This window comes from Oncorhynchus nerka, linkage group LG9a (assembly GCF_034236695.1).
Source record: "Oncorhynchus nerka isolate Pitt River linkage group LG9a, Oner_Uvic_2.0, whole genome shotgun sequence".
In the NCBI taxonomy this organism is placed as follows: domain Eukaryota; kingdom Metazoa; phylum Chordata; class Actinopteri; order Salmoniformes; family Salmonidae; genus Oncorhynchus; species Oncorhynchus nerka.
The window spans coordinates 62212110-62224302 of NC_088404.1; the positions used below are offsets into that span (position 1 = coordinate 62212110).

Below are 12193 nucleotides of genomic sequence, written 5' to 3' on the forward strand. Positions count from 1 at the left end.
ACTCTCTTCTCTGTATATATCAATGATGTCGCTCTTGCTGCTGGTGATTCTCTGATCCACCTCTACGCAGACGACACCATTCTGTATACTGGCCCTTCTTTGGACACTGTGTTAACTAACCTCCAGATGAGCTTCAATGCCATACAACCCTCCTTCTGTGGCATCCAACTGCTCGTAAATGCAAGTAAAACTAAATGCATGCTCTTCAACCGATCGCTGCCCGCACCTGCCTCACTACTCCAGCTACTCCAGCTACCTCACTACTCCGTCCAGCTTCACTACTCTGGACGGTTCTGACTTGAATATGAATATGAATACGAATACGTGGACAACTACAAATACCTAGGGGTCTGGTAAGACTGTAAACTCTCCTTCCAGACTCACATTAAGCATCTCCAATCCAAAATGAAATCTAGAATCGGCTTCCTATTTCGCAACAAAGCATCCTTCACTCATGCTGCCGAACATACCCTCGTAAAACTGACCATCCTACCGATCCTCGACTTCGGCAATGCCATTTACAAAATAGCCTCCAACACTTTACTCAATCAATTGGATGCAGTCTATCACAGTGCCATCCGTTTTGTCACCAAAGCCCCATATACTACCCACCACTGCGACCTGCACGCTTTCGTTGGCTGGCCCTCGCTTCAAACTCGTCGCCAAACCCACTGGCTCCAGGTCATCTATAAGTCTTTACTAGGTAAAGCCCCGCCTTATCTCAGCTCACTGGTCACCATAGCAGCACCCACCCGTAGCACGCGCTCCAGCAGTTATATCTCACTGGTCACCCCCAAAGTCAATTCTTCCTTTGGCCTCCTCTCCTTCCAGTTCTCTGCTGCCAATGACTGGAATGAACTGAAAAAACACTAAGGCTGGAGACTCATATCTCCCTCACTAGCTTTAAGCACCAGCTGTCAGAGCAGCTCACAGATCACTGCACCTGTATATAGCCAATCTGTAAATAGCCCATCCAACTACCTCATCCCCATCCCCAGTATCTCTACTTGCACATCTACCATTCCAGTGTTGAATTGCTATATTATAATTATTTTGCCAGAATGGCCTATTTATTGCCTTACCTCCCTTTTCCTACCTCATTTGCACACACTGTATATATACTTTTTCTACTGTATTATTATTACTGTATTGTTTATTCCATGTGTAACTCTGTGTTGTTGTATATGTCGAAATGCTTTGCTTTATCTTGGCTAGGTCGCAGTTGTAAATGAGAACTTGTCTCAACTAGCCTACCTGGATAAATAAAGGTGAAATAAAAAATAAATAAATAAATATATTCAGATAAGTATCCAGACCCTTTACTCAGTACTTTCTTAAAGCACCTTTGGCAGCGATTACAGCCTTGAGTCTTCTTGAGTATGACGCTACAAGCTTGGCACACCTGTATTTGGGGAGTTTCTCCCATTCCTCTCTGCAGATCCTCAAAATCTCTGTCAGATTGGATGGGGAGCGTCGCCGCATAGCTATTTTCAGGTCTCTCCAGAGATGTTCGATCGGGTCCAAGTCCGGGCTCTGGCTGGGACGCTCCAGGACATTCAGAGACTTGTCCCAAAGCCACCCCTGCGTTGTCTTGGCTGTGTGCTTAGGGTTGTTGTCCTGTTGGAAGGTGAACCTTCACCCCAGCTCTGGAGCAAGTTCTCATCAAGGATCTCTCAATACTTTGCTCTGTTCATCTTTCCATCGAAACCTGACTTGTCTCCCAGTCCCTGCCGCTGAAAAACAACCACACAGGATGATGCTACCACCTTGCTTCACCGTAGGAATAGAAGCAGGTTTCCTCCAGACGTGACACTTGGCATTCAGGCCAAATAGTTAAATCTGGTTTCTTTAGACCAGAGAATATTGTTTCTCATGGTCTGTGTCCTTTAGGTTCCTTTCGGCAAACTCCAAGTGGGCTGTCATGTGCCTTTTACTGAGGAGTGTCTTCCCTGGCCACTCTACCATAAAGGCCTGATTGGTGGTGCTGCAGCGATGGTTGTCCTTCTGGAAGGTTCTCCCATCTCCACAGAGGAACTCTATAGCTCTGTCACCTCCCTGACCAAGGCCCTTTCCCCCGATTGCTCAGTTTGGCTGGGCAGCCAGCTCTAGGAAGAGTCTTGGTGGTTCCAAACTTCTTCCATTTAAGAATGAAGGAGGCCCCTGTGTTTTTGGGGACTTTCAATGCTACAGACAATTTTTGGTACCCTTCCCCAGATCTGTGCCTCAAAATAGTCCTGTCTCTGAGCTCTACGGACAATTCCTTCGACCTCATGGCTTGGTTTTTGCTCTGACATGCACTGTCAACTATGTGACATTATATAGACAGGTGTGTGCCTTTCCAAATCATGTCCAATCAATTGAATTTACCACAGGTGGACTCCAATCAAGTTGTAGAAACAACTCAAGGATGATCAATGGAAACAGGATGCACCTGAGCTCAATTTCAAGTCTCATAGCAAAGGGTCTGAATATTTAGGTAAATAAGGTAATTGTTTTACATTTCTCATAAATTTGCAAAACTGTCTAAACCTGTTTTTGCTTTGTCATTATGAACTATTGTGTGTATATTTATGAGGAAATGTTTTAATTTAAACAATTTTAGAATAAGGCTGTACCGTAACAAAATGTGGTAAAAGTCAAGGGGTCTGAATATTTTCTGAATGCACTGTATGTTGAAAAAAGTTAGCTCCGCCCAACCTTTCATAAGCCAATCAAATTAATGATCTGCACTGGGAACAACTTGAGTAAGTAAAACTGCAATGAGCCCACAATAGAATGTACAATGTAAAAATGTAACTTCACATTCAAAGAGTCAGAATTCAGTTGGTTGACATTCGCTTTTATTGTGTTAAAAAGTTTTGGTATTTCAGCTGCTTGTCTTTTTACACGTATCTTTAAATTAGCTAGCTTCTTCATCCAAACCAGGCAGATGTGTAAACGGGTCTACTGTGAGAAGTTGTATTACAACTACAATAGATTGTTTTCCACGTATGCAATAACAAAGTCAGGAATAACAAAGTCATGTCAAAAATGTTTTTTTAATCATAAAATAAAATGTCCTTTTCAATACCTAAATGAGCAAAGAATTGATCTTGGTTACAAGTTAGCCTACTACATTTTTTAAAGTCTTTCCTATGTAGTATAGTCCTATACACCATTGTCTAATCCTATGTATCCTGCATCTGTGTACAGCCCCAATAGTTTCCAAAAATGTTCACATTCAACACACTGCAAGTCTCTTGAGACACTGTATTCATGTTGGTGAAATACGACAGTCTCTTCACTTGAAAAAATGATCTACAACAAACGGAACTACAACAGTCAGTTGACATTCTTATGATATACATCATGACAGTTCACCCCTGGATGAAAAGTCCCTTTATAAGCAGATATAGTCAGATCGTCTGTGGTCTGAGACCTGGGTCGTGTTCATTATACACAAAACTGAAGAAAAAAACAGTCCAACAAGAAATGCTTGTTTTCGCTTTCTGTTGCAAAATGTTTTGCTACATTGTGCCCTAATGAAAACAACCATGGCTAAAGGCTACAAAGGCAGTTAGGCTAGTGTGATCTGAAGGGCCAGTCCTGTAGAGCGCTGACAAACAAAAAGTGCAGTGACCACCCCTAACCCATCAACAGCTGCAATGAGAGGATTCAAAATTCAACATGCAACGCAGGGCCATGTTCAGTAGGCAAACATTTAGGAATGTCATGATTTGAAGTGATTCCTCTTTTTACATGTTAGAGAGGCATGTTTGTTCTACGTTCCACAACATTGTGCCATGCTGAACTTGACCCAGGCGAGATTACTCCCAAACGACACCATATCTTCCTTCTACTAAAACACAAATATCCATGTTTACTTCGAACGACTATCTGCTGTGAGGCGTAATATTCTGTATTCTAAATAGCTTTTTTTACCCATAGACAATCATTATGGTAATTACTCCATCTAGCCCTTGGAGAGGCTAAGTGGAATTTTCACCATAAACTTAAATATTTTCAGATCTACAGAAGATAGAAGTTAGAGGCTAGAGTTCCATTTGGAATTCAGCAGTAGTAGTGTATCCCGAAACCTTACTGTACACGCCAAACCTGTAATGCTGTGGCAAACTGAACCCTAAAACTACGCCAAGTTCAAAAACCTGAGTATGAAAATGACCACACAACAAAATAAACAACTTTATCACTAGTCATAAAAACATAGTAGCTAAAATAAGATAAAAACTGGCAGTACACACGATAAATAACACAATATAGATCTAGGATCAGTTTACCCTACTCAAATATTACCTTCATCATTAGTGGAACAAAATGCAAAACTGAATTTAGATCAGTGTCTAGGGGCAACTTGAAAGTACTCCCGCTCACTGTCCTCTCTCATTGCCTCTCTCTCCATTAGTGGGCCACTAAGGCACTGGTGTATACAGTCCGGCAGAGAAACTGCCATTTTTTTATCTGTGCGCTACATACAGTTAAAACTACCCCATCACAAGAACAAAACCAAAAAAGCAACAAAGCGAAATGTGACATAAATATCCATGATTTAAAATGTATATTTTCCACACTTAATTAATGTTATGAAAATGTATAATTAACTTAGAAATAAAAACGCAACAATTTCAATGTAAAAGCTTCGGGAAGAGCATGCCTTTTTGTTAACAAATATTTAAATTGTTTGTTTTATTTTCTTCAAATTAGGAGAGAAAAAAATCACTTGATGGCTTTCTTGTTGAGGTCAAACAGACCCTTAAGTTCCAGCATGGCCTGTTTAATGTTACCCATGAAGCGGTGGGAGTCCTAGAGAGAGAGAGAGAGAGAGAGAGAGAGAGAGAGAGAGAGCGAGAGGAAGAGAGAGAGAAAGCGCGAGAGAGAGAGAGAGAGCGAGGAAGAGAGAGAGAGAGAGGAAGACAGAGAGAGAGAGAGAGAGAGAGAGAGAGAGTGAGAGGAAGAGAGAGAGAGAGAGAGAGAGGAAGAGAGAGAGAGAGAGAGAGAGAGAGAGAGGAAGAGAGAGAGAGAAAGAGAGAGGAAGAGGAAGAGAGAGAGAGAGAGGAAGCGAGAGAGAGAGAGAGAGAGCGAGGAAGAGAGAGAGAGAGAGAGAGAGAGAAAGAGAGAGAGAGAGAGGAAGCGAGAGAGAGAGAGCGAGGAAGAGAGAGAGAGAGAGAGGAAGACAGAGAGAGGGAGAGAGAGAGAGAGTGAGAGGAAGAGAGAGAAAGAGAGAACTGTAAAACCAAAATTGCAGACATGGCATATTAGCATATCTAAATGGAATTGTAACACATGTAAACATACGGTCTCTGGACTAGAGTGTTTGCTGGAGATGTGGAAGTTGATGAGGTCCTCTCCAACAATGATGTAGGAAACTCCGTAACCGTCATCAGCCACCTGGAGGACACAACCGTAGATAAGCTCTGTCTCTTTAATTAGGCACCAAAGTACCTGGACTTGTCCAATAGGAAATGTTCATTGTAGCTGCAAAATGTTTTTAAACATTATATTTTAAATGTTCTAATGAACACACACCAGGTAAGAGATCATCCTCTTCAACATTCCCTAACTGGTCCCAGATAAATTGATGACTTCATCACAAACTACCAGTTCAGATCACTATCTTTTTTCCCAAATGCTGGGTCACTGCTTGGTGAAAGATTGAGCTATTTGCTGAACATGGACGACATTGAAAAGGATTCAGCAGTGAGAGAAAATAATACTCACCGGGCCAAAGCCTCCTCCGGAGGTGACATACTGAGGGTGTTTGGCCAGGTCAAAAGTTCCACCTGCTGCAGTGGAGTCTGACTGGTGGACAGCCTCCAGGGTTCTGACAGAACCTGCAGTACACAGAAACAGACCGTTTAAAGGGACAGTTCAACCAAATTACACATTTGTATCATTGCCTTGTTTTCCTGAACTGAAAAGCAAGCTCAATTAGAATCTACATGTACAAGTTCCCGCGCAGCCCAGTCAAAACTGTTCGCTGCTCTGGCCCCCCAATGGTGGAACAAACTCCCTCACGACGCCAGGACAGCGGAGTCAATCACCACCTTCCGGAGACACCTGAAACCCCACCTCTTTCAGGAATACCTAGGATAGGATAAAGTAATCCTCCCCCCCCCCCCTTAAAAGATTTAGATGCACTATTGTAAAGTGGCTGTTCCACTGGATGTCTTAAGGTGAACGCACCAATTTGTAAGTCGCTCTGGATAAGAGCGTCTGCTAAATGACTTAAATGTAATGTAAATGTACATTTATTTTAGTCCAGGACTAGGCTTAATCTGTGTTCGGGAAACCGGCGCTATGGGTTTAATAAAGTCAAGACAAGACATTGACAGAGACGGGCTCATCTTTTTTTGTGTGTGTGTCCGTAGCAACCATCACTCACCTCATGGAGGAAGGGAGAGTCCACTCCCAGGTACTTGGAGATGACGTAAAGGCAGAAGAGGTGACGGTCGATGCCCTTCCCTATCATGGCCTCACGATACATGTTCTGATGCTTCTCTGACGCCTCCTTCAGTAGTCTCATACGCTCCTCTCTCTGGGGAAAGAGAGAGTGAGAGATGAGGTGAGGTAGAACCATAAGGATGAAGGGAAAGAAGGAGGTACAAAGGCATCTTGACAATCTAGCCTAAATGTTGGGCATTGGCTTCTGTTTCTCTTTGTTTAACCTTGTTATTTTGGATTAAATTAACCCATTAGAGTCTAAGCCTTATAAAGCAGGGGGAGGGGGGTTCTACTAAGCAACTGTATATGGAATTGTTTTAAGAAGGTCATACCATGGATCCTTTAGTAATTAGATTTTTTATTTTAAGACCCCTTGAGGTATCAACAAAAATATATTTAAAATGATCCCGGGTGGCGCAGTGGTTAAGGGCGCTGTACTGCAGCGCCAGCAGTGCCACCAGAGACTCTGGGTTCGTGCCCAGTCTCTGTCGTAACTGACCGGGAGATCCAGGGGGCTACGCACAATTGGCCTAGCGTCGTCCGGGTTAGGGAGGGTTTGGCCTGTAGGGATATCCTTGTCTCATCGCGCACCAGCGACTCCTGTAGCGGGCTGGGCGCAGTGCGCGCTAACCAAGGTTGCCAGGTGCACAGTGTTTCCTCTGACACATGGATGCGTGCTGTGTTAAGAAGCAGTGTGGCTTGGTTGGGTTGTGTATCGGAGGACGCATGACTTTCAACCTTCGTCTCTCCCGAGCCCGTACGGGAGTTGTAGCGATGAGACAAGATAGTAGCTACTGAAAAAAATATATATATCTTAGAATTTTTTGGGGGGGCCTTAATGCTATTAGACCATACAAACGCATTGAATAACAGATTCACTACATGGAACAACTAAAATAAGTTTGTTCTGAAGTGTCTGTCCTATATCTGAGAGATATGAAAGATTTTTTCTACATGTACTGTATACTGAACAAAAATATGAACGCAAAATGTGAAGTGTTGGTCGCATGGTTCATGAGTTGAACTAAAAGATCCCAGAAATGTTCCATACGCACAAAAAGCTTATTTCTCTCAAATGTTATTCACAAATGTGTTAACATCCCTGTTAGTGAGCCTTCCTCCTTTGCCAAGATAATCCATCCACCTGACAGGAGAGGCATATCAAGAAGCTATGAAAACTAAGAAGCTATTGCTATGCAGACGACACACAATTAATCTTCTCCTTTCCCCCTTCTGATGACCAGGTGGCGAATCGCATCTCTGCATGTCTGGCAGACATATCAGTGTGGATGACGGATCACCACCTCAAGCTGAACCTCGGCAAGACGGAGCTGCTCTTCCTCCCGGGGAAGGACTGCCCGTTCCATGATCTCGCCATCACGGTTGACAACTCCATTGTGTCCTCCTCCCAGAGCGCTAAGAACCTTGGCGTGATCCTGGACAACACCCTGTCGTTCTCAACTAACATCAAGGCGGTGGCCCGTTCTTGTAGGTTCATGCTCTACAACATCCGCAGAGTACGACCCTGCCTCACACAGGAAGCAGCGCAGGTCCTAATCCAGGCACTTGTCATCTCCCGTCTGGATTACTGCAACTCGCTGTTGGCTGGGCTCCCTGCCTGTGCCATTAAACCCCTACAACTCATCCAGAACGCCGCAGCCCGTCTGGTGTTCAACCTTCCCAAGTTCTCTCACGTCACCCCGCTCCTCCGCTCTCTCCACTGGCTTCCAGTTGAAGCTCGCATCCGCTACAAGACCATGGTGCTTGCCTACGGAGCTGTGAGGGGAACGGCACCTCAGTACCTCCAGGCTCTGATCAGGCCCTACACCCAAACAAGGGCACTGCGTTCATCCACCTCTGGCCTGCTCGCCTCCCTACCACTGAGGAAGTACAGTTCCCGCGCAGCCCAGTCAAAACTGTTCGCTGCTCTGGCCCCCCAATGGTGGAACAAACTCCCTCACGACGCCAGGACAGCGGAGTCAATCACCACCTTCCGGAGACACCTGAAACCCCACCTCTTTCAGGAATACCTAGGATAGGATAAAGTAATCCTTCTCACCCCCCTTAAAAGATTTAGATGCACTATTGTAAAGTGGCTGTTCCACTGGATGTCTTAAGGTGAACGCACCAATTTGTAAGTCGCTCTGGATAAGAGCGTCTGCTAAATGACTTAAATGTAAATGTAAATGTAAGCTGATTAAACAGCATGATCATTACACAGGTGCACCTTGTGCTGGGGACAATAAAAGGCCACTCTAAAATGTGCAGTTTGTCACACAACACAATGCCACAGATGTCTCAGATTTTGAGGGAGTGTGCAATTGGCATGCTGACTGCAGGAATGTCCACCAGAGCTATTGCTAGATAATTGAATGTTAATTTCTCTACCATAAGCCGCCTCCGTTGTTTTAGAGAATTTGGCAGTATGTCCAACCGGCCTCACAACTGCAAACCACGTGTAACCATGCCAGCTCAGGACCTCAACATCCGGCTTCGTCACCTGTGGGATTGTCTGAGGAGAGGAGGGGGTGCTGTGGAGTATTTCTGTCTATAATAAAGCCCTTTTGTGGGGAAAAACTCCCTCTCATTGGCTGCGCCCCTGCCCAGTCATGTGAAATCCGTAGATTAGGCCTTTTATGAACTGTAACTCAGTCAAATCTTTGAAACTGTTGCATGTTGCATTTATATTTTTGTTCAGTGCTGTATATTTAACCCCTTATTTCTGCCACTAAACAGTGTCCTTTAATACTTCCATAAATTTTTTAACTGGTACCGAGGGACTTTCAGACAAGTCTTGTGAGACCTGTGGGTGTCTTAAAGCAAAATAACTGACACGTACGTGAGAGTCTCACCTTTGCACAGATGAGTCATATTAGTGTGTAGCCCAACCTGTTAGGACAGTGCTGTGCAGAAGGAAGTTGGCAGATCGGTTGTACCAACTTCAGACGAGTCTCAATATGCTTGTGGGGGTCGTAGCGCAAAACGGAGAACACCATTGTGTTCGTGAGTCTCATCTTTCATAATAGTTTGTAGGCCAAACCGTTTGAACGCTACAGATGATTTTGTGAGAAGAATGTCTCATGGTCTGACTAACACCGCTCTAGCTCTGTCACCTTTCACCGCAGATGTGGAAGTGCGACATAGACGGATGTGGTGAGGTGAGGGGTCGATGTGAACCCTGACCCTTACCGTCTCGTCTCTGATCATGGAGCGGACGAAGGCGCAGGTCTCCATGGTGCAGGAGCGCACCGTCTCCGTACGGCCCTCTCTGAACAACCGTGTCATCGATGCCTCGTACGTTAGACAGAACTTGCCCTTATCCTGCAGAGAACATACAGTATGTAATAATAACCATGCCGTCAGCTGTTACACATCGTGGCTTCATTTTTGCTTTTTGCCTTGTACTCCTAGGGGCAGTTTCCCTGACAGTTTAAAGTGCCATCCACACCTAGGACGATAACTGTAACGAAAACCATAACAATATCAGAAATCGTTCTAATTCAAGTGAACGTCAGCGTTCACACTACAACAATAACTACAAAAAGAAAACAGTGGAGAACAATAACGACTGTTATCGTTGGTTCTAGCCTCGGGTCTAAGCTGCAAAGTACAATGAATGTCTAAGGAATAACCGCTCAAAAGCTCTGCGTTTGGAATGCATGTTACATTACGAAATAACTGTATAGAACATGGACATTCTACTTGCAGAATGAATGGAAATAAAATGACTCGGACGCCATCTAAGCTGCTCATTTTCTCATGGATGACACATCTGATCTCAATACATTTTTCCCCGTTCACACAACTACAATCTGTTATGAACACAGTACACCGCGTTTTGTAGACTTTTTCAAATGTTTTCAAATGTTGTTTAGAAGGAGTGCAGAGGCTGAATTTCGGTTGTGCACGCGCACTTCACAGACGAGGCATTCCCTAATGGAAATATGCAAACACATGCTTCGAAACGCACTAATAAGACCTCGCGAGCTCGTGCTTGACTTTGCCCACCTCCTTGCTTGTTCTGCCCAGAAAACAGATGAACTATCTGGGCTAGTTATAAATACATTTGTTAACATCTGTAGTCCAACTGACGCTGCATAAAGGCCAAATAAAAAGGCTGAAGCATGGGTTTGCCAATATCCATAACCCCATTGGGCTAATCATTAGCTAGATCCCGAACTCTAAAAATGTTCTTGTTACTTGTTAGCAACATATTGCTGACTTTACTATCCCCCCAAAAAACACAGTGACTGTAATGTAGGCCTACTACCTGTTACAACTGACCCGTGTTACACTTGGCCCCTACGCACTCACGGTTACATTACTCTTCGTAATGTAACATGCATTCCAAACGCAGAGCTTTTGAGCGGTTATTCCTAAGACATTCATTGTACTTTGCAAGGTTTACATTCAATACAACATTCATTTTTAAGAGTTGAGAAAGAAATGTAGTAGCCATGGAAAGCTGTTGTAGAGGACAAGTACATGTGGACAGTTCTAGCATCTTCAAAGTCCATGTTGACAGATTCTTTTTGAATATGTTCAATATTTTTGGGGGTGTGGCGGAGTGGCGCTGCTAAATAAACACAAGGGAAACCTTGGAGTCTACAGTGCGCAACACATCACTTCCTATCCGGATGAAATGTGTTTGTTTTATTTTACTGGTTCACTTTGACAAGTTAAATCTATATTCTGCTTGTCTGACTATTTGCGTGAAGGTCGAACCCAGAATAATCCTAAAATATATTTGGAAGTCCCTTCACCCTGAAGTGTGCGAGCTGCAGGGCAATCTGGATGAACGCATCCGGGCTTGTGCGGCACTTCTTGATCAAACCCTTGCCAAAGTCCTTAAAGGGGTAGATGTGCGAGTCCACGTCATCTGCCAGTGCCTGGGCAAACTTCAGAGAGCTCTGGATTGTACTCTGGCACTGAGGATCACAAGATCACAAGTTAACATAGAACACAAGTCTGTAAACTGGTGGCCCATGGGCCAAATCTGTCCCCACAAGCCAATTAGATGTGGCCTAAGGTTTAATGTAGTTGCTAGCCCCTGACATAGCCAATAGTAGTGTTAGCAGTAGTTCTGACGAAAGTGAAATAGAACCTCTGCAGGGATGTCCCACTGCAGCCTCTGGGGTCCGGGCAGGTTGGGGTGGGGCTCCCCGTTACAGTGGCCCTCCTCAGTGTAGCCCAGCTCCAGAGGGTCCATGCACAAGACTTGCTGAGAGACAGAGGTGAGAGGCAACATAATTGACAATACAATGACCAGAGCTCAACCCTTTGGATTGCAAATCGTTCACAATATATTAAAAGAACAGCCCGCCAAATGCTCAATTCACAAATAAGCAGACTGGTTGTTGTATGGGACATACCTCCCAGAGATGGCCTATGATTGGTGCGTCGGCCCAGGCATGCTCGGCATTCAGGCCCATGGTTCCATTCTTGAAGACGATGAGGTTGAAGGACTTGTCAAACCACCTGGGGAAGCACAGCACCATGTAAAATGTACCTTAAAGTGGCATTCTGCAGTTCGAACAATAACATAGTAGACACCCCGCCAATGATTTACTAAATCGCTGAGTGATGGGACTGGAGAAATGAAACAGAGCTATGGATACAGGGACTGACCCATCCATGATATCAATATTATAGCTTTAACCATGTTTAGAGGCTATACATTGTTTGTTTACAAGCTAAGGAGTAAAACAAGCTAATATTTGGGTTTTTAATAGGGTATGACTGCTGAACTGAGCTC

The 12193-nt window shown here is 44.2% G+C and overlaps 1 protein-coding gene across 1 annotated transcript in view; it reads right to left on the reverse strand.

Moving 5' to 3' along the window:
* Window positions 1–2818: 2818 nt before the first annotated feature.
* The window catches only part of cpt1ab (carnitine palmitoyltransferase 1Ab (liver)), a 74403-nt gene continuing 65028 nt past the window's right edge, over window positions 2819–12193 (reverse strand). Inside the window, 9 exon segments of the mRNA XM_029668819.2 lie at window positions 2819–4800; window positions 5293–5385; window positions 5716–5771; window positions 5774–5828; window positions 6380–6532; window positions 9628–9759; window positions 11202–11366; window positions 11543–11659; window positions 11811–11916. Coding sequence (XP_029524679.2) covers window positions 4714–4800; window positions 5293–5385; window positions 5716–5771; window positions 5774–5828; window positions 6380–6532; window positions 9628–9759; window positions 11202–11366; window positions 11543–11659; window positions 11811–11916 — 964 coding nt within the window. The 3' untranslated portion in view covers window positions 2819–4713.